The sequence below is a fragment of the Blastomyces dermatitidis genome, assembly GCF_000003525.1.
Source record: "Blastomyces dermatitidis ER-3 genomic scaffold supercont1.16, whole genome shotgun sequence".
NCBI lineage: Eukaryota > Fungi > Ascomycota > Eurotiomycetes > Onygenales > Ajellomycetaceae > Blastomyces > Blastomyces dermatitidis.
Window position 1 is genome coordinate 40,723 of NW_025544789.1, and position 23,332 is coordinate 64,054.

At 30.0% G+C, this 23,332-nt stretch overlaps 1 protein-coding gene and 1 pseudogene across 2 annotated transcripts; both read right to left on the reverse strand.

Annotated features, from left to right (window-relative positions):
- Nucleotides 1-10,311: 10,311 nt before the first annotated feature.
- On the reverse strand, nucleotides 10,312-10,400 carry BDCG_17999 (annotated as a pseudogene). The gene has a single exon. The product of its transcript is annotated as a tRNA-OTHER (tRNA).
- Nucleotides 10,401-16,621: 6,221 nt separating this feature from the next.
- On the reverse strand, nucleotides 16,622-17,284 carry BDCG_18000 (uncharacterized protein; the record flags this gene model as incomplete). The annotated part of the gene is made up of 1 exon (XM_045427035.1): nucleotides 16,622-17,284. The coding sequence occupies exon 1, from the start codon at nucleotides 17,159-17,161 to the stop codon at nucleotides 16,622-16,624; it is 540 nt and encodes a 179-aa protein (XP_045282964.1). The 5' UTR covers nucleotides 17,162-17,284.
- Between the last annotated feature and the right edge of the window lie 6,048 nt (nucleotides 17,285-23,332).

The following is a 23,332-nucleotide window of genomic DNA, read 5'->3' on the forward strand; positions in this document are numbered from 1 at the left end:
TATAGTTAAAAGCTTTAAAAACTTTCTTCACTTATACTTCTTCAAGAAATTTATTCCAGCAGTCTGTTTTAGCTCTTTTAATATCTGAAAAATATTCATTTCTGACAGTTTTGAACTCTTCATCAGATATTATATCATTCTTTCAATCTCTTCTAGCAGTAGCTAATTCTTTTCTTTTAGATGAGATATTCTCATTTTATCAAGATTTTAAATACTCAGAAGATTTTCTTTTTAGAATATTATCTCTAACACTTATTAGAATAATAGATGTAATAAGCTTCACTCTATTCTTAAGCATTTTATTTGAGATATCTTGATCAGAATTTCAATATAGCTCATTCTGTCTTTCAGATTTTAACAGTTTTATACTTTCTTTAACTGCTTTTCAATCAGCCTTTTCAAAGTTATACTGATTAGAGAGAAGAGGATTTTCACTCATTTATTTTTCACTCAGTTTAATATTAAATTGAATAATCTCATGATCTGATTCTGATGTCTCATTTGAATCAATAAATCAGTTTATAAGTCTTCTTTTCATTAGATTTTATGACATGAAGATTAGATCTATAATAGACTTCTATTTCATATCTTTTCTAAAGAATGTTTATTGATCAGACTTATTAATCAAATCTATTAAATACTCAAAGATTCATTTAATCAGATTATCAGCTCTCACTGCTCTCTTGCATTCTGAATTTCATCAGAGATAATGTGCATTGAAATCTTCTACAATTATAGAGTTTCTTGATGAAGTTATGTTCAGAAATTCTCTATCAATTATTCAGATATTGTTATTTTTCTTCAATGACTTTTCATTATAGATATTTATGAGCTGTATAGTATTAAACTCATTTTCTTTATCTATAATATCACTCATCAGAATATCAGAGTCAGATATGATATCAAATCTTAGATTAAATTGATATCTTGATCTCTTTCTTTCATAGATCACTACTCTTGACTTTATCTCAGACTTTTGAGATAAAAAGCAGTAGTAGCTTAAATGAGAAATGACATATTTTTGCTCAGCATCAAAATTTGGCTCCTGAAGCAGTATAAAATCAACTTTTTATTCAAATGCAATTTGAAGACAAGAATAAATACAATTTGAGTTTCTATTCACATTATTTTGAATAAATATGATTCTTGATGAGTTTTTAAACTTTTTTTGTTGTTTTTGTTGTATATTCATACTAAAAGAGAGTAGAGTAGAATCTAATCACTATCATCAGATAGTAGATTATAACTGTTCTGAAAAGTAGAAATCTCAACTGCTTGCATTATATCTAGTTTATCATCAGAGTCATTTCTCAATTCTCTAATCTTAACAGGAGTTTGAGGATTCAAATTCTGTTTACATTTTATCAGAAACTAGAGCAGCTACAAGAAAATGACTGAATTCAGAAGTATCTGAATATGAAGAAGTGGAAATTGACTAGATATAGTCTGTTAAAACAGCTATACATTATCTTTTAATAATTTTATTTTGTTATAGTCTCTCTTTACTGTACTTGTTTCCTTCTGTTCTTTTCTCTATCTATTTAATGTGTCTATCTTTAAGACTATGTTCTCTTTTCTTTTGTCATAATATTTTCAAATGGTTTCAAACTATCAGAAGGTGTTGAAATACTGCAATTTGTAAACAGTTTTTGTATTCTGAGCTGGAATTTTCTGATTTTGTATATTTGAAATTGATAAATGTATAATAGTTGACTCTATAGATATAGGAAAAACTCTGAGAACTAAAGATTCTCAGGTAGATGTCATAGTCTCTGACTGCATACATCTATAATTGAAGAATAATAATAATAATAACTAACTTTTCTCATTCTTCAATCATCTTCTTCATTATCATCATCATTGAATATTATTATTATTTCATTCAAGATTACTGTCTCTTCTTCTGTTCAATACCTTCTATTCATTTATCTATCACATTGTACATGTTTCTGGTGATGGCTTCTCATTCTCATAACAAGCATTATCATAGTACTCATACCAGGCAGTTCATTAGTAGTAAGTGTAACATGTTGTGAAATATACATGATCAGAACTTGTTTATCTTCTAACAATTGTGAGAATATATTATCATGAATGATATATCTTCTTTATCTTCTTATATACTCTCAACTGTTTTTCTTCTCAGTGAGTTTCTAATCATGTTTTCTAGCACAATTTTGCATAAACACAGATACTGATATATTTGTTTTTATTTATATAGAATTTTCATATGTTGACAGGTCTGTATCTGCTGATGATAGTGAACTCAATATTGAATCATTGATTGAGAACTTGAAGAACATGATAATGAAGAAATTATCTATATTATATATAATCAGATCTTCTACATTCTTTTCTACTCTCTCTGTTTCTTTCTCTGTCACTTCTTCTCAATCTTCTACATCTGTCTCTGTGTCTGATTCTCCTGCTTCTACTATCTCTATTTCTGTAATTCTCACTTCTACTACTTCTGATTTTATCATCTCTGCTTTCATTATCAGCTCTTCTCATTTCAAGAAGATATTATATAGACTTAATAAATTATGTTTCTCAGTATATACACTTTCACTCTTCTTATCAACTCTCAGAATAATTTATTATATAAAGACTGTATATAATATAACTATCTGAAGCTTGATCACAGATGCTGATTATTATATTCATTTTAAATATTTATAGTGAGATAATTATTCATTTATATCAGAGAATCACTCTTTCTCTCAACAGTATCAAGATTATAAGTCTTTTTCTTTTTTATCTTTTCTTTCTGACACTGATTTTTCTATTCTTAGAAGAAATTGTTATGAGTTTTACTATGTATAAAGTTATAATATTCACAGATACTAAGGAACTTTTCATAACTGTAAAGTTCAATATTACAGAGATATTTACTCTGATGAATTTCTTCAGAATAATAGATCTGTATCAGTCTATTCTCTGATGTCTGTTATCTGACTTCATAATACAGGTAAAAGATATTCATGTTTTCAGAAACAGAAATGTAGATATTGTACTTTTTTATACTTATAGATATGAGACTTGTACATCTTGTCTGAGATATTATTATGAGAATGAGCTGTTTACACACTGTATTCTACTTTCTACATTCTCTCATGTCTCTCTCTCTCTTTCTAAGGAGTCTTGTGCATGTTGTAATTACATGTATAACTCTAAGATCAGCAGATGTTCATTCAGTAACTGTTTTCATCTCTGATTTTGCAGTTTTTATACACTAACAATGATTCTTAGTTGCTTCAGTGTCAGAGATCATTCTAATCAAAGATGACAACACTGTCAAGACTATTCTCTTTCACTCTTAAGCTTCTCTTATCACTTTCTCTTCCTCTTCTGTAAGAAAGATTGTGTGTATATCAGATTATAAGCATTCAGCTCTGAGTGACTCTTATCATCATTTATTCAGTTCTGTGTCTTCTTCTTCTTTCATTTCTTTTATCTCTATCTTCTCTACTCTGACTTCTGATTCTGCAGATTCTGTACTCTTCTTCAATTTTTCTATACATATGTGTATGCATTTCTATATTGACATTTCAGTTAATCTTGTGATAAATGACATTAATGTTGTACACAGAGTGATAGAGAAATCAGAGATATGTACAGTGTTATTATAAGAGCAGCTTGCAGCTCTTGAATTTCTTACAGATCTTAAGTTTTGAGATTTTCTTCATTTTTAATGTTTTTCAGATGATGTAATATTGAAAATAGATTAAATATGTGATATATGAAAATAAATGAAGTATATATAATAACATTTGTCTTTTACAGCTAATTCTTATAGTTGATGACTAATTCATTATCTCTTTTCTTTTCTTACACTTTTTCTTTATCTGTTAGCTACTATTCTTATATAATCTCTATATAATACAGCATTCAGTGACTAGATTCAGCAGCTTTCATCTTTTATAATTCTATCTTATACATTATACTGTCTCTCTTCAGTTACTCAGATTACTACAGTAAACAGCTCATTGAAACTAATTTCATCTGATTTCTGAGTATTCTCAGAGATTAAAATGACTTAGTCTCACATATCTATGAATATTTCAGATAGCTCATTCTCTGTGATCTTCATAATTGAACTGATATAAACAGTTAAATTCAACTCTGAATTTCTTTTTCTTCTATAATCTGATTCATATGCAAGTCTGCTGCTTTGAGATCACTCTTTACTGTGTTATATCTACTATCTGTGACATGTTATCATACAATCAGCTACAGTTTCATTACTTATTGAAGTGTGATATTTATCTGATTTCTTCATTTCTTCTCATTCTTTTCTTATAATTATGAAAAGATCAGAATAAGTGAGATTATCTGATTCATAAGCATCTATAATTTCTCTTACTTTATGAGACTTTTCAATTATAAGTCTCTTCTTTTTCAACACTGATGATAGTGCTGTAGATAATTATAATTCACTCAGATCTTATATCTTTACTTTCATAAGTCATGAATTATTTATTAAGTTATATAAGATTCATCTCTCTGATTCTTTCAATGCATATATTCTCAGAGAATGTGATTTGAGTATTTTATATAACTTAAATCATCTAAATTGAAACTTCTCAGAACTCTTATTGTGTATAAGAACTCACATTTTTATCTTGAGACTCAATTTCTTAACTAGTGAGTCTTGTATTCTTTTCAATTGAATTCCTCAGTTCAGAAGTAACTCATTAGCTTTTACATATGTATAACTGATCTCTTTCAATCTTGATTCTGTATCTGTAACTGTTGTGTTCATGACTGTTGTATCTGCAACTGCTGTTTCCTCTCTCATCTTTTTCAAAGCATTCTCTGAAATGCATGAATGCAATTCATACAACAGATAGAATGATAAACACTTGAAGACTGCATGCTGCTGAATTCACATGGCTAATAGTGTCTGACTGAGATATTCATCTCATAATCTTATAGACTTGCTTACTATATATTTCATCAGCATGTTGCTCAAGATTTTATTCAAGTGTTTCATCTTCTCATTTATCTATAGATGATATAACATTGTTCTACAATGTCTTATCTGTAACTGATCTATAAAATGTCTCACTACTTCTTCTATGAGATTCACACTGTTATCAGTTAGAATCTCATACAGCATTTCATAGTTAATATAGATTTCATCATGTAGAAACTTCATTATCATCTTCTCTATTATCTCTGAAACTGCTTTCATAACTGGTCAGTCAGTATTATAATCAATAGCAGTGATTATTCATCAATTTTCATTTGACATTTACAGCAATATATCTATAAGATTCACTCTTCATTATTTAAACAGTTATATTATATACTTTATCTGATGTTACACTTTCTCACATTTTAATTCTTTCTTAGATTCTTTTGTAATCTGACAATTCAGACACTTGTGAGTGTATGTCTGAATGTTCTCAGTCATGCTTGACTAGTATACTCTTAGTTCAAGTACACTCATGAGTTCAGAGCTTTCTAAGTGACTGAATTTCTTGTGTATACAAGCTACTAAGTTGCATCTAAATAAAGATTCTAGATAGAGAGCTTCTGTATATTCTAGATTGCAGTAAAGTATAACATCATTTTTCAATTTTCTCAGCTTGAAGTTCAGAAGCATCTCTTCTACTACTCTTATAAGACACTTATTATCTGACATCTTGCTATTCTTTAAGTGAGAGATCATGATATTCATTCATTCTGATTTCTTACATCTTCTCAGTACATTTAATATGAACTTCTCTTATACCTGATTCATAGAACTCTCACTCATATAATCAGATCTGTAACTGATTGTATTCAGTATCACAGCATCTGATTTCTTTCAGTATTTAATATGAAGATTATACACTTGAAACTCTGAGATTTAACATACTAAGTGTTTGAAAGATTTTGTTGTTAATTATAGATAGACAAGACTTTTATAATCTGTGATTACTGTTGTTATATACTCATTGTCAATATATCTATCTCATAACATCAGTGTGTGCTTGATTGCTAGTAATTTCTTTTCATACACTGAGTAATTGAGCTCAGTGTCTGATAGTTTTCTATCATTATATATCATTAAATGCAGCTTGCTGTTCTTACTTATCTGTAGAAGAGTGTCTCTGATAGCTCATTCAGATGCATCTGTCTTGATATAGAAAGATTCATCACAATCTGATTGAATAAGCACTGAGAATGTTATTATATATTTTCTTAGTGTGAGAAAAGTCTCTTTGTACACAGTATTTCAGATAATTGAATAAAACTTCTTCTTTTACAGATTTATATCTGTTTCTCTTAAGAGATCTGAGAGTGATACAGATATTTGTGTGAAATTCTTGATAAATCTGTGATAATATAAGATCAACTCAAGAAACTGTTATACATAGTGTATATTTCTCAGTCATGATCAATTCACTATAACATTCAATTTCTCTGAGATGAGATGTATACAGTCATCACTTACTATATATTCTATAAACTTCAACTCTTCTATTTCAAATACACATTTGATTGATTTAACATAGAGCTTATACTCTGTTAGAGTTATAAGCACTTTATCAAGATACTTCAGATATTTATTATATAAGTTTGAAAAGACTAGAATGTTATCAAGATATATGAGATATAAGATTTCATTCTGTTTATAAAGAATCATATTCATCATTATTTGAAAGATGATGAGCATATTTATCAGACTGAATAGTATTATCAGAAATTCAAACTTCTCTCATTGCATATTAAACATAGTTCACAGAACTAACAGTTTATCTACACAGATCTGTCAGTATTCTGAGAGAAGATTAATTTTTAATAGATATCAGATATTTTCAACTGTATTTAACTGTTGTTGAATTTGATTGTAAGCTTATTAAGTGCTTAATAATTGATACACATTCATCACTTCTCATTCATCATTTTTATAAATAGAACTGAAAAGCTTCATGTACTTGATGAGAATTATATGAGATTATATTCTAAAAGATCTGTGATCTGACACTTCTATTCTTTAAGATATGTTTATAACAGAAGGTATACATTCTGATTGACTGATTTTGTATTCTCTGTGTCAATCTCATGTACAAATTCTCATTCTAGTAGTAATTCTGATGAAAGATCTGTTCAGAAGATCTTTTCATACTTCTTCAGAAGCTTCTTTATACACTTATTCTCTCATATATTCTTTATCTTGATTTTCTTCACTTCTGAGTTCTGTATAATATACAGAATGCTTTCAGATAAGATCTTGTGAATCATTCTCTTTACTTATTAATATATAAGCAGATTTAATTCTTCTATATCAGAGACATGAAATGTTCTTCTTATATCAGTTAATAGAATTGTATGAATCATTTTCTTTCTATCAGTCAACTGTATATAATATATACATCATTGAATCTGTGAATTGAATCTTTAGAATTAATCAAGTCTGAGAATAAGATCATATTTCACATTCTGCAGCTCTTATACTTAAATATAGCAAGATCATTCTTTGAAGTGCAAGAGAACTCTTACTCTTATAAGTAATATCAAATATCAGTTATCAGATAATCTTATATATCAGAAATTCTTCACTCAGCAGACTTCTTTCAGTCTTCAGATTATATAATTATTAATATATTATATAGAAGCTTCTGTGTCTGCTAATACTTTTACAGTTATCTCTTAATTTTTATTCAAGTGCTTCTTATATATTAACATTTCAGGTCTCAAGATATTGAGATGAGTATTCACTTCATTCTCATCTATATCTCAGTCAGAAGCCTGCTTTCTCTTGATATTTATAGAATTCAGAGAGTCTTCTAATATAAGCATCTCTTTCACTTTGAAGACTTTTCATAGAATATCAGTGAGTGTCTCTGAGCTCACTGATTCTGCTAGTTTTTTAACTTTCTTGCTTTTCTTAACTGTATATACTATATACAATCTTTTATATCATAATTTTGACATCTGCAGCTGAAGCAAGCTTAATACTTATAATATCAAGATTTTCACTCAGAGAATCTCTTTTTCAGAGAATTCAGTGCTTTAGCAATGACATTCAGATCTAGATTCATTGCATTCAGATGTATAACTTATGTTGCTGATTGTAGCATTATTTTTTCAGTCATCATTGAAGCTTAATAACTTCAGCAGATCTCTCAGCTTAATATATTTTATACTCAGATTCTCATTCTGTACAGCAGTCTCTGATGATATGTATACTTCTGAAGAGATTATAAACAATTGTAATGAGATCTTCAGATTCAGTGTAGTTATCTATCTGTGTAAACATTCAATCTTCTGCTGTAGATCTAAGATCTGATTTTCTCTATTCTTATTAATAATAGTAATTATGTCAGTGAAGCTCTTTATAGTGAATGCTTGATCTGCAGTGAATATTAATTGTTATTTAATTTCTATCTCAGTCTGTCACTGTGTATGCAAGGCCTTGATCTTATTTAGAATTCTTATATATATACAGAGCTTTGATTCTGATTCAGTGATTTCAGTTATTTTTCTTACTATTTTAAGTAAACTCTCTGAGAGGTTCTGCATATCTTTCAGTTCAGATAGCAGAGAAGAGTGTTATTTATATTAATTAGAGAAGGTATTTATTTCAGTGATTTTCTCATTGATTATACAATATCTATTATTATATCACTATATTATTATATTACTATATTGTTATATGATTTCTGTTGTTATTATATAACTCTGATAATAGTCACTCTCTTCTTTTATCTCTCTGAGTGAAGAGCAGTCTTCTTTGAATCTAGTTCACTGCTTTCATCTCTCTTTCTCACATCTCATTTATTTGTGTATATGATATTCATCTGAATGTGAAGTTTTCTCTCAATAAGTAAAGCAGTATTAATCAGATACTCTTCTACTCACTACTCTTTATACACTATCTTTTGAGACATTCTAGAACCACACTGATATGATAACTATAAATCACTTTATAGATGAAATTATCACACTCTGAAGAAGTCTGCACTTCTTACTGATTTTTAGACATGCTATCAGATGTGATTCAAAGAGTGCTTGAGTCAGTGTATGATTACAGGCGTACATCAGCTTCTTATATATTGTACACTAAATTAATTAGTGGCTGCTATGACTCTCTTTACACTCGTAAGCAAGTTCAGAAGCGGCCGTGTTATTATCTGACAGTTGTACATTCTTCCGAACCACACTTACACTGAATAAACTATGATATATAACAGTTTAAGCTAATGAACTTCTTCAGACTCTTACTAAAGTAGTATAATAAAAAGTATCTCAATTTTCTTCAGAACTATGTATAAAGACTGACATCTTAGAATATTCAATTAATAATAATAATACTCTGTGATTCTGTGAACAATGTTGAGTTTCTCAGTTCAAACCTGTACACACTCAGATAATGTAAGAGATATATAATTTATATATAACTGATTATCTGAGTTATAAACAACTGTACTAAATAATCTCTTGAGAATTCTACTGATCTGAGATATTGAACAGTATCAGATACTTTATCTGAAACTATAACTATTATTTCTCTATTACTTTATAAAAGAATTGTAGAAAAGATCTACTGAAATTACTTAATATCTCTAATAAAATCTGATAAGATGTAATAATTGATTTCACTATTAATCTCTCTAAGAGTAAGAGTTATAGAAATATTCTGATTATTATGAATTAATTAAGTAAAGATATAATATTAGAATCTTATAACTTATTAAGATAAATACTGAATAAATCACTGAAGTCTTTCTACAGAGCTTATTCTATCAGATATATAAATTACTGAGATCTATAATATTGAATTAAAACTGTCAATTTATAAGCACTCTCTGAACAAGAATCTATTAAGTTCTTAAGATTATATACTGTTTATCAACTATCTATCACTCTGAGACTGATAATATATCAGAACAGATAATTCAGACTGTAAAGAATTATCTTTATAAGTTCTATAATTACTTATAAGATAATTAATATAATCTTCTTCTATATATAGAGATTATTATTAATAATTAAGATACTGTTTTAACAGATATAAGTCTGTTATTATTATTATTATTATTATTATTATTATTCTTTCATTATACTCATATGCAAGCGGAGCTTATGATGAGTCCTTGCGTGATGTTAAAATACAGGTCAAGTGTTGGTTATACAGGAGGAAATACAGGTGTTGAGACCACGCCAAGATAACAAGAACATAGAAAAATACAAAGAAGTGACAATTAGATACATGCGATAATAACTTCCCAGCCCAGGAACATAGAGCGATTCATTGAAGCGATTTGTACACCTCTGTATTTATTAGAAACCTGAGGTGCTTGAGTTCCGGATTTAATGTATCCCCTGCGGGTTTCGAACCCACGCGCCTTGGTTTCCCAAGCCAAGGTGCTACCAGGTGGCCGCATTAACCATTCGGCCACTGAGGCGATATAAGTCTGTTCTTTATTATTATTATTATTATTATTCTTCAATTATAGATGTATGCAGTCAGAGACTATAATATCTACCTGAGAACTTTTAGTTCTCAGAGTTTTTCCTATATCTGTAAAGTTAACTATTATACATTTATCAATTTCAGATATGCAAAATCAGAAAATTTCAGCTCAGAATACAAAAGCTGTTTACAAATTGCAGTATTTTAACATCATCTTATACTTTGAAGTCATTTGACAATATCATGACAAAGGAAAAGAGAACACAGTCTTAAGTTAAAGATAGACATATTAAATAGATAGACAGAAAGAAATTGAAAGAAAAAGATAAAATAAAGAAAGACTGTAACAAAACAAATTATTAAAAGATAGTATTGTAAGAAATCCCGCTCCTCGCGGATTCTTTACTTCTATTTCTATCTCTCACATAATCAATAGGGCTAGCGGCTCTTGACTACACACAACTATATAGACTGAAGTTCGCGAATACTATTCATAACTCAGCTTGAATACTATTATACATTTAATCTCTACATTTTATCTTTCTACTGTGAATACTTCTAGTAGTTAACAGTACATATCACATCAAGCTGCAAACACCTGAATAATCATCTGTGAGTACTTATTCTTACATTTCAATCTCAGTCAGTCAGCAACTGTCTGTTATAACTGAAAGAACTAGAAACTTGTATACTTCAATCTCTGTGAACTCTACTGCAGACACTCAGAAGCAGTCATCTGAATCATGAATAACTTCTATAAAAGAAGTCTCAGAGAACTTATCAATTACTTACAGAACATTATTCTCTACATCTGTGACAGAGAAACTCTCTGAACTTATAAATAAATCAATCTCAGTGAAGAACATTCTTGAGTATCTTCTGTAAGATCAAGCTATTTTTCTATAAGAAATACTTACTGTCTGTAAACACTCTTGAACTGAGTCTCTAGACATAATCTTCAGAGACACTTATGAACTGAAAAGAAACTTTCTTAAGCTATGATCACTTAAGGTCACTTACTGAATCACAATCTATAAAAGCTTTTATAAGTTTGTATTTGAAATTGACTCACAAGCTCAGCTGTGTGATATAAAAGATGAAGAAGCTATTATCTATATAATAACAGATCTCTATTACACTGAAGTCAAGAATTAACTGAATTATTTAGAGAATAATCATGAGAGATTCTGATAATCTGTTCTCAAGACCTATCTAGAGAATAAGTTGAGAGACTCTATGAGCTGAACAGAGAATATCTGAACTGTGATCATCAATATTAGAAAAAGAGGTGAGAAATCTGATGAAGACTACTCACAGCACTTTATAAAATTATGATGTAAATTGAGATCTGTGAAAACAGAGCTCTGAAACAAGATCTGAATGATGATATTTGTAAAGAGACTGAATAAAGACATGTAGAACAAGCTCATTGAGTAAGGCTCTAAGCTCTTGACTCTGAAGAAACTGATAACTCTTATTCATCACTTATGAATCACTGTAAGAGTTATAGACTTATAGAGAGCAGATCACTGATCAGCTCTGTGAGAGTCAGAACAACAGAGAACAGATTTATCAGAAAAAGATGATAAGACACAGAGAGATTCAGCCCCAGTGACTGAATGATTAATACGGCCACCTGGTAGCGCCTTGGCGTGGGAAACCAAGGCGCGTGGGTTCGAAACCCGCAGGAGATACATTAAATCCGGAACTCAAGCACCTCAAGTTTCTAATAAATACAGAGGTGTACAAATCGCTTCAATGAATCGCTCTATGTTCCTGAGCTGGGAAGTTATTATTGCATGTATCTAATTATCACTTCTTTGTATTTCCTATGTTCTTGTTATCTTGACATGGTCTCAACACCTGTATTTCCTTCTGTATAATCAACACTTGACCTGTATTTAACATCACGCAAGGACTCATCATAAGCTCCGCTTGCATATGAGTATAATGAAAGAATAATAATAATAATAATAACAGAGAGATTCATATCTGACTGCTGAGTAGAGAGAGAGAGCTTTATAAGCTTCTATAAACAGAGTGCATAACAGAGAGATCAAGGAAAAGAAACTCTGTTTCATCTATTCTAAATCAGAACATCTTCATGCAAACTGTTCAGACAAATTAAAATAGAAATTTGAGAAGTTATAGACAGAGTCAGCAACAGTCTTCTTAAGAGTCTTAAAGCTGATACCTGAATCTGTTACTTCTCTGATGAAAATGCTTACTTATGAGAAGAGACTGCATTACAGTGCTGCTATCTTATAAGCATGAAAAGCATTAGTGAACTCAGAATCCCAGGTCACTGTGATGTCTCTAAAGCTCACAGAGTGAATAAGCTGAAAGATAAAGACTGAGAATCTGCTCTTATAATAAGTAGAATATGAGAACTCAGATCTGAGAGCTAAGAAACTTACAAGAGCTATCTTTGAATTGCAAGATCTCTCTGAAATCTGAAGAAGATTTACAGAAACTGTGATTATCACAGACATCACAGATAATATGTACTTGAGACTTACATAACTTCAAAGACACAATTCATACATAGCTGTCTATGAGTCAGGTTTATACTTTCAATCAGTGTTGATAGACTCACTTACAGAGATAGAATCAGTTAATACTGTAGAGTTAATTAGAGAAGACAAGCTTATCTATATAATGACTTTATAAGTGTCTGAGAATCTCACAGTCATAGAAACTAAGCTTCAGATATCAGAGAAATACTGAGATCTCACAGAGATGTTCAGCTCAGTAAAGACAGCTGAGCTTTCTTCTCATTATAAGAAGAATCTGATAATAGATTTGATAGAAGAGCAGAAATTCTTCTAAGAATCAATTTATAAGCTCTTTCATTATGAGACAGAGATCTTGTAAACCTATGTAAAGAAGAATCTGAAGAATGACTTTATTCAATCTTTACAGGCCTCTGTGAAAGCCTCTGTGATATTCACAAAGAAGAAGAATGAAGATCTCAGATTGTGTATAGATTATTATGATCTGAACTTCAAGATAATAAAGAGCTGCTACTCTCTATCTCTGATTAAGAATGTGATTAACTGTCTTACAGAAGCTGTCATATTCATATAACTGAATGTAATCAATGTATATACATAGCTATGAATACAGTCTGAGAATGAATGAAAGACTGTCTTTAGAACTGCACTGAGATTATTTGAATATCTAGTGATATCTTTTAATCTGACTAATATTCTTACAGTATTTCAGTCTTTCATCAATAAAATACTTTATATATATCTGAATGTCTTCATGATAATATATCTGAATGATGTGATGATGTACTTCATGAAGAAGAAAGAATATACTGAGTATATATAAAGTGTGTTAAAGATCTTAGATGAGACAGAACTATATATTAAGCTCACAAAGTGCAACTTCAGTACTCACTGAATTAATTTTCTAGAATATGTAATCATCACAGATAATATTCAGATGAAATCTTCACAGATTGAGACTATTCTATCATGACTGAAGTTAACTAGTATTCATGAGATTCAGATCTTTCTGAGCTTTGTGAATTTCTATAGACAGTTTATCTTTGCATTCAGAAGAATCTTCTTGACTCTTATAGATATACTGAAGAGTGAAAATAAGAAGAAGTTATCTTATAAACAGAGAATGAAAAGATTATTAAGAAGAAAGAACTGTAAGAACTTTCTTATCTTAGAAGCTCACAGAGTCTTTACAAGATTGAAACAGATATTCATGAATATAGTAATACTGTTTCACTTTAATCTCTTACTCTTAATCAGATTAAAGATAGATGTCTTCTTCTTTACAATTTCAGAAATAGTCTCATAACTACAGTTAAATAAGAACTGAGTTTCAGTGATCTTTTTCTCATAGAAGATATAACTTACAGAGATCAACTATAACATTTATAATCAGAAGCTTCTTATAATAGTGAAATTCTTTCATCACTGATATCACTACTTTGAGAGTCTTATAATAGTGATTACTGTTAGAACTGATTATAATAGCTTATAATAGTTTACTTCAATCAAGAAACTCTCACAGTGACAGATTCACTGAGCTCAGAGACTGAGTGAGTTCTGATTCAAGATAGAATATATCAAGAGAACTAAGAACTCAGTGAACAGACTCTCTCACAGATCAGACTATATTAAGAAGATCAGGGCAACAGACACAGAGAAGCTAGAGAAGATAGAAAAGCTTTATAAGATACTCAGACTGAGTGTTGTGAAGAGATTAACTGAAGAGTCTCTCAATTTCTTATAAGAGAAGAAGAAGAAGAAAGAGAAGAAGTCTGTATAACTACTCTCTATAACACTGAGAGTTAACACTCTGAGAATCTTTATGAGAATTCTTGAAGAGAGTATCTATAATCTGAAGAGTTTGCAGACTTTGAGAAGTATCATAGAAGACCTGATGTAAGAGAAAATAGAATACAAGTCTTTATAAGATCTTCTATTCAGATTGTCTGAACTATAACTGAAGAATGAATATACTCAGTATATTCAGAAACCGCTTACAGCAGAGATCAATTCTGCAGAAATAAAGAATTAAAGAGACTTAAATAATCTCTTATAAAGAGAGAACTGAATTTATATATCTGTGAATAAGTTTCTATATATAGAACTTATTAAAAGGCATTATAACTCTTCTCTAGCAGGTCATTTTACAGATACTAGAACTCATGAGTTGCTTATAAGAAAATACTTCTGACTGAAGATATGAGAACTTATAAAGAAGATAGTGAATTCTTGTACTGTTTATCAGAATTCATAGATAGTGTGATTCAGATTATATAAAGAACTTATTATTATTATTATTATTATTATTCTTCCATTATACTCATATGCAAGCGGAGCTTATGATGAGTCCTTGCGTGATGTTAAATACAGGCCAAGTGTTGGTTATACAGGAGGAAATACAGGTGTTGAGACCACGCCAAGATAACAAGAACATAGGAAATACAAAGGAGTGACAATTAGATACATGCGATAATAACTTCCCAGCCCAGGAACATAGAGCGATTTATTGGAGCGATTTGTACACCTCTGTATTTATTAGGAACCTGAGGTGCTTGGGTTCCGGATTTAATGTATCCCCTGCGGGTTTCGAACTCACACGCCTTGGTTTCCCACACCAAGGCGCTACCAGGTGGCCGCATTAACCATTCGGCCACCGGGGCATATAAAGAACTTACTTCTCTACTTATTCTGCAGAAATCTTGAGAACAGCTAGAAATAAATATTCTTATAAGCCTTCTGAAAAGCAAGAACATATATAATATCTGCTTTGACAGTGTGCTGATGATAGTGAATCACTTTATTAAGATAACACACTTTATATTTATCTGCAAGAACTTGAAGTTAAAGAATTTAACTCATATCTTTATTCACAATGTGATTCAGTTGTATAGATTGTCTGTAAATATTATCTCAGATAGAGAATTAATCTTTATAGAAGAGTTCTGATCTGATCTGATAACTATACTGAAAATCTCATGAGATCTAAGTACAGCTTTTTATTAATAGACAGATGATTAGATAGAATATCTGATAAGTATATTGAAATAGTATCTGTGATGCTTTATCAATTATAATCAGAATGACTGAGTGCATTGATTATCACTTACAGAGTTTATATATAACAACTTAAAGTATATCAGTATAGATAAAACTCTCTTTGAGATACTCACTGAGACTCATCTGTGAATAATCTTGATGAACCTGTAAGAGTACACTATAAAGTGTGATAATGTCTGTGAACAGGCTGAGAGAATTCAGAAGATCTGGAAGAAAGTCTGTGAATTCTTAAGAAAGACTTAAGAGTATCAGAAGAAATACTATAACTTTAAGCATATTATAAAGAGTTTCAAGAAAGATAATAGAGTCTGACTGAGTCTAGAAAATATCATTATACAGAGATCTAGTAAGAAGCTGAATCTCTTATAGATAGAGTCTTATAAGATTATGAATAAAGTTAGCTTACAGTTCTACAGATTGAAACTGTCATCTGAGTTATAGATATACAATGTTTTTCATGTCTCTTTACTTCATGAATATAAGAAATTCTTAGAAGAGAACTCTGTGACTCATCACTCTGTCTATAAAGCACTAGAGAGTGAAAGAGAATATCAGATTAAAGAGATTATTAACTCAGAGAAGCAAGATTATAAGCTCTGATTCAAGGTTCAGTGATAAGAGTATTCTGACAAGATGAATAAGTTCACTTGAGAATTATCTGAGCAGATAAGATATCTGCAGAAGCTGAGATATGACTTTTATACTGTGAATTCTGATAAGTTAGAATGATGTAATCTTCACTAAGAATCTCAATTAGAGCATTTAAGTCATACTCAAACCGCTCCACCACGAACTCGCTCGATTTTTCGAATAAGAACCCGCCGATAGATCCATCGAAAAGCCCTCGATCATACGAGCATTTTGACCCCATCGCCGACCGCATACCCCGTGTGGTGGTGGAGTTATCCAGCCAAACGTGAACCAGACGTCGTTCGGAACTCCTGCGTGGGATTATCCCCCATTCTCCCCTACCACACCACAACCCCGGGCCAAATTGCCATACAAATTGTAAGGTGAAGAGACCTAGCCATATGCACCAATCTTCTTGATTTTGGAAGATCCCCGATCTGTAGTTGTGGAGATATCTGAGGAGCGACCTCCGCGAAAACCCTGTCCATCTTTGATGTTCCAAAACACCAATGCCAAGTCCCACCCTCGTACCGCCCTTCCTAATCTGGCCCATCCCCGGCAGAAAAATACAAAAAGATACCTCGGCAATAATATCAAGCACATAACCAACAGCCACTTCTGAAGTGCAACCTCCGCGGTCTGTCTTCAGTGTATCTAGACATCAACACCAAGTCTCACCCTCGTACCACCCCTCTCAATCTGACCCATCCACAACAGAAAAGTACAAAAAGATACCTCAGCAACTGTGCTCAATACATAATCAGCAGACACAACAACTATAAAATCAGTATATCTCAAGATCTGACTGAGCCTTTGATTCCTGCACAGTGAGATATATTAAATCTAGTTTTAATATCTCAATATTCAATAGATTCTGCAAGAGATTGAGAACAGCAACACTAGATTTCTATTGAATTTGAGAATTAACTCTATATTAATATAATCATTGATAAAGTCTTCTATTTTGAGATATAAATAATCAGTTTCTCTACATTTCACTGACAATATTTACATTATTATATAGAAACAGACTTATATTCTCTATAATATCAAGACTCTGAAGAGGAAAAGTCTTGATAGAGAGTATACAGTAGTGCATATCTTAGCAGTTTCTATCTCATTCTTCTACAGCAGTTAATGCAAAAAAAAAAGATCTTAGAAATAGTTTTTTACTTCTCTTGAAAAAGTAAGATATTTTTCTCTGAGTTTTATATAATATTCTTACAAAGAATTAAAAACAGAGTTGTTTTCTATCATAATTTCATATTCTTTTAAGTAAGAATTACTTTTTCAGTGACTGAAGAGCTTTTATTAATACTTAATTCTTTTTTATACTCTTTATTAACTGATTTGAGTTGCACACTTGTTGTGTGAGAAGAATTGAATAATTTAGAATAAAATTAAATAGTTTTAATCAATTTCTCTGTAAAAAATTGATTTATTTTTTATCAGTTTTTCTCTCAAAAACTGTCATATTATCTGATTTACTATCAATTGATATTATACTTTTTCTCACTGTATCCCAAGAAAGAGATTGTAAAGATTTTATTGATTTATCTTAAAAATCAATTTTAGTTTATTAGATTCTCTTCAAAAATCTAACCTAGTTACTGAACTAGTGTGAAAAAAATCAGATGTTTTATACACAAAAGTTTGCTATTCTTCTTTTGAAATAGTCTGATCAACTTTTCAATTGAAAACAGACTTAGAAATCTCTTAATTAAAACAGTCTGATCAACTTTTCAATTTAAAAGAGTTTAATAAATATCTCAATTGAATTAGTCTGATCAACTTTTCATTGAGTAAGAACAATGAGTTCAAAAGTACACTCAGTTGATGTGAAAAAAGATGCTTTCTCAAATACTATTTCTGAGATTGAAATTCTGAAGAGAAGAAAGAAAGAAGAAATAGAGAAACAATAAGTTCTTGAAATACAGAAACTTGAAAAAGCAAGTAAAATTCTTGAAAAGCAGTGTCTGAGTGAGATGAATGAAGAAGTTCTGTTAATTCTTCATACTCAGGCTAGACAACTACAGAAAGTGATCAAGTTCAAACTTAGAATTTCAAACACAGTTCAAAAAACTTTGAAAATTTCTAATACAATCACTGACTCTTCAGTTTACTCTGCTTTCTTCTCTACTTCTTCTTCTTCTTCTTCTTTAAATCAGAAGAAAACATATGCTCAAGCAGCTGAATCTGCTATCTCTAAACCTACTATCTCTAAATCTGCTATCTCAAAACCTGCTCAAAATTCTGAGAAAACTGAGAAGAATACTGCTCATACTTCTAGTGATAGAAGAGTGAAGAAAAAAATATAAAAAGAGAAAAATCTTCAAATCTTCAGAGATAGAAGACTTATTCTCAAAGTCTCAAATCAGAATATATTGCAGAGAAATAAGCTAAGCTCAAACCTCATTTTCAGAATTAGAAATGAAATCAATCAGCAGTTCTTTTCTCAGTTAATGACTGATATTGAAGTTCAAAAACCAGTTATAGCTTCAATTGAGTCATTCTTCTTTGAAAACTTCATCATTCTGACTACAATGCCTGAATTCAGTGCTGAATTTCTTATTCAGAATAAGAATCTCTGAAAATCAGCAGTAGAATCTTTGTTAAACACAACAATTCTATATTATTATTATTATTCTTCAATTATAGATGTATGCAGTCAGAGACTATGACATCTACCTGAGAACTTTAGTTCTCAGGGTTTTTTCTATGTCTGTAAAGTTAACTATTATACATTCATCAATTTCAGATATGCAAAATCAGAAAATTCCAGCTCAGAATACAAAAACTGTTTACAAATTGCAGTGTTTTAACATCTTTTGATACTTTGAAATCATTTGACAATATCATGACAAAAGAAAAGAGAAAAAGAACACAGTCTCAAAGATAGACACATTAAATAAATAGATAGAAAGAAATTGAAAGAAAAAGATAAAGAAAAAGATAAAGTAAAGAGAGACTATAACAAAACAAATTATTAAAAGAGAGTATATAGCTGTTTTAACAGACTATATCTGATTAATTTCCTCCTCTTCATACTCAGATAATTCTGAATTTAGCCATTTTCTTGTAGCTGCTTGAGTTTCTGATAGAAAGTCTATTAAGTATTTAATTCCTGTCTCAGTTGAGAATAAGAATCTCATATTTAATTGATTTAGATCATACTTCTCTTTCAATCTGGCTCTGAGACTATTGTATAATACACAGTGCATTATAATATACTCAGAATTCTCATTTGTATTGCAGAATGAGCATTCTATTGAGTCAAATCTATCATCAAATCTTTGTATATAAGATTTGAAATAGCCATGTCCTAGTTTCAGCTGTATTATAGATGAGAATATTTTCTTTTTACATTTAATTAAACAAGATTTCCACTTGGGTTTTGTTTCAAATCTTGAATAATGTATACTCTTCTTTTGTTTCTGCCAGCTTTCATTCCACTTGTCTAAACAAGATTCTTTTATTTTTCTCTTTATAAAAGACCAGGACATAATTTTTTGAATAGATCTGCTTAATTCTGCACTCTTTTTTGCAGCTGAATCAGCTAATTCATTACCATGAATATTCATGTGAGCAGGAACCCAGTGCAGATGAATTATTAGCTTTGATATTCTTCTCTTTTGAATTTTCAAAACAGAGTTTAAGATCAGTTCAAGATTCATTTGATCATTATGAATCTGACTATTTCTAAGTCTTTTTAAAGCAGCTTGACTATCAGAGAATATTCATGTCTCTTTCAAACAATTTCCTCTTTTATAAGATTTTATTTCAATGAGTTTGAAAGCTTTCACTATTACAAATAGTTCAGCATCAAAGACTTCACATTCAGAGCCTAGATTTCAGAAATCTGAGATAAAATTAATATTATCTTCAGTATAAGCAATGCCTGCATCTAATCTATTCAAGTTCTCATTTTTTGAGCCATCTGAATAAACCAGAATAGAGTCTTTTATATTGATTGTAGAAATTCTCTTTAAATGCTGTTCATATTCTTTCTCTTTTAATAGTTCACTTATTTGTAAGTCTATAAGAGATTCAAGCTTTTCTCTTCAGAGAGATAACTTCTCATAATCAACTTTTTCAATATTTAAAGAAGAAAATTGATTTTTAATCAGAGAGTATAGTCTGTACAGTTGAGAAGGCATTTTCTTTGAAGAATTATTTTCATTTCAATCAAGAAATCTATTTCAATCCAGTTCATTTCCAGAGTTAATTAATGGAAATGAAGAAGAGACTCTTTCTCTGATTATATAATTTGAGCTCATCTTTACAACTCTCAGAGTATAGTTCATACAGGCCTTTTCAAATCTAATAGCAGAAGAAGGAATTGAAGCTTCAATTTCCATTGCTTTAATAGAAGATGATTTGAATGCTCTCAGAATTCTTCTCAAGGCTCTGTTTTACAGACTTTGAAAGAGTTCAGTGAAATTCCCTTGATTATTTCATCAAACTTGAACTTCATAATCAGCTACTGATGTAATACAGGCTATATATAACTGTCTCATAGCCTGGAAGGATAGACCTCTCTCTGTATTTGATAGTCTGATTATGTTGTTCAATAGTCTTTCTGCCTTGACAGTTCTTTGTTGAATGTGATATTTAAAATTCAACTTGAAGTTTAACTATACTCCTACAACAATTCTATCTGAGAGAGATAAAAAGTGAGACAAATTTATTCTTCATGATATTTCAGTTGAAATTTTTAACTGTGAAGAAGGAATGCTACTTCTCAAAAATGAATTAGAAGAATACAACTCTATTCAACTGAGAAAGAAGCCTGTATGACTAAATTCAATTAAGTTCAGACAAAGCAGAAGAAATGTCTCTGTTCTAGTATATATAAAGACAATGAAACAGTCAAAGATCTCTGAAGTAAGAGTAGCAGATTTGAAAATGAGAGTTCATGAATACAAAGACTCAAGAATGAATCTCAAAGCTTAAACACAGTGTTCAAACTGTCAAAGATATGAACACTTTGCAATCTTCTGTTTCAGAGACTCAAAATGTGCATTCTGTGTCAGAGATCATAAAACTAGTGAGCATAAATATGAAACATACTCAAAAAGAGATGAAATATGTCAACACACTCTGCTTAAATGCTCTAATTATAAAGAAAAATATATATCTAGCTCAAAAGAATGTATGTTTACTCCAAGAACTCAAAAGAACTGAAGAAAAGATGAAGCTCAGAGTAAATCTAGAACTGAAGAGAATAGTCAAGCCAGTAAACTCACAACTGCAAGCTTAAAAAGAAGAAACTCTCAATTATCTAAGTCTTCAAACTTCAATTCTCCAGTGAAATGTAAACAGAATTTGAATTCTCAAACTTCTATTAAGATTAGAGAATTGAGAAATGACTCTGATAATAAACTAGATATAATGCAAGCAGTTGAGATTTCTATTTTTCAGAACAGTTATAACCTACTATCTGATGATAGTGATTAGATTCTACTCTACTCTCTTTTAGTATGAATATACAATAAAAATAACAAAAAAAGTTTAAAAACTCTTCAAAAATCACATTTATTCAAAATAATGTGAATAGAAACTCAAATTGCATTTATTCTTGTCTTCAAATTGCATTTGAATAAAAAGTTGATTTTATACTACTTCAGAAGTCAAATTTTGATGCTGAGCAAAAATATGTCATTTCTCACTCAAGCTACTACTGTTTTTTATCTCAAAAGTCTGAGATAAAGTCAAGAGTAGTAATCTATGAAAGAAAGAGATTAAGTTATCAATTTAATCTAAGATTTAATATCATGTCTGACTCTGATATTCTGATGAGTGATATTATAGATAAAGAAAATGAGTTTGATACTATACAGCTCATAAATATCTATAATGAAAAGTCATTGAAGAAATATAACAATATCTGAATAATTAATAGAGAATTTCTGAACATAACTTCATCAAGAAACTCTATAATTGCAGAAGACTTCAATACACATCATCTCTGATGAAATTCAGAATGCAAGAGAGCAGTAAGAGCTGATAATCTGATTAAATGAATCTTTAAGCATTCAATAGATTTGATTAATAAGTCTGATCAATAAACATTCTTTAGAAAAGATATGAAACAGAAGTCTATTATAGATCTAATCTTCATATTATAAAATCTAATGAAAAGAAGACTTGTAAACTGATTTATTAATTCAAATGAGACATCAGAATCAGATCATGAGATTATTTAATTTAATATTGAACTGAGTGAAAAACAAATGAGTGAAAATTCTCTTCTCTCTAATTAGTATAACTTTGAAAAAGCTGATTGAAAAGCAGTTGAAGAAAGCATAAAACTGTTAAAATCTGAGAGATAGAATGAGCTATATTGAAATTCTGATCAAGATATCTCAAATGAAATACTTGAGAATAGAGTGAAGCTTATTACATCTATTATTCTAACAAGTGTTAAAGATAATATTTTAAAGAGAAAATCTTCTGAGTATTCAAAACCTTGATGAAATGAGAATATCTCATCTAAAATAAAAGAATTAGCTACTGCTAGAAGAGATTGAAAGAATAATGTAATATCTGATGAAGAGTTCAAAGCTGTCAGAAATGAATATTTTTCAGATATTAAAAGAGCTAAAACAGACTGCTGGAATAAATTTCTTAAAGAAGCATAAGAAAAGAAAGTTTTTAAAGCTTTTAACTATACTAAAACAAGAAGTGTAGCAAAACTTCCAGTCTTAGAATATGAGTTTCAGAA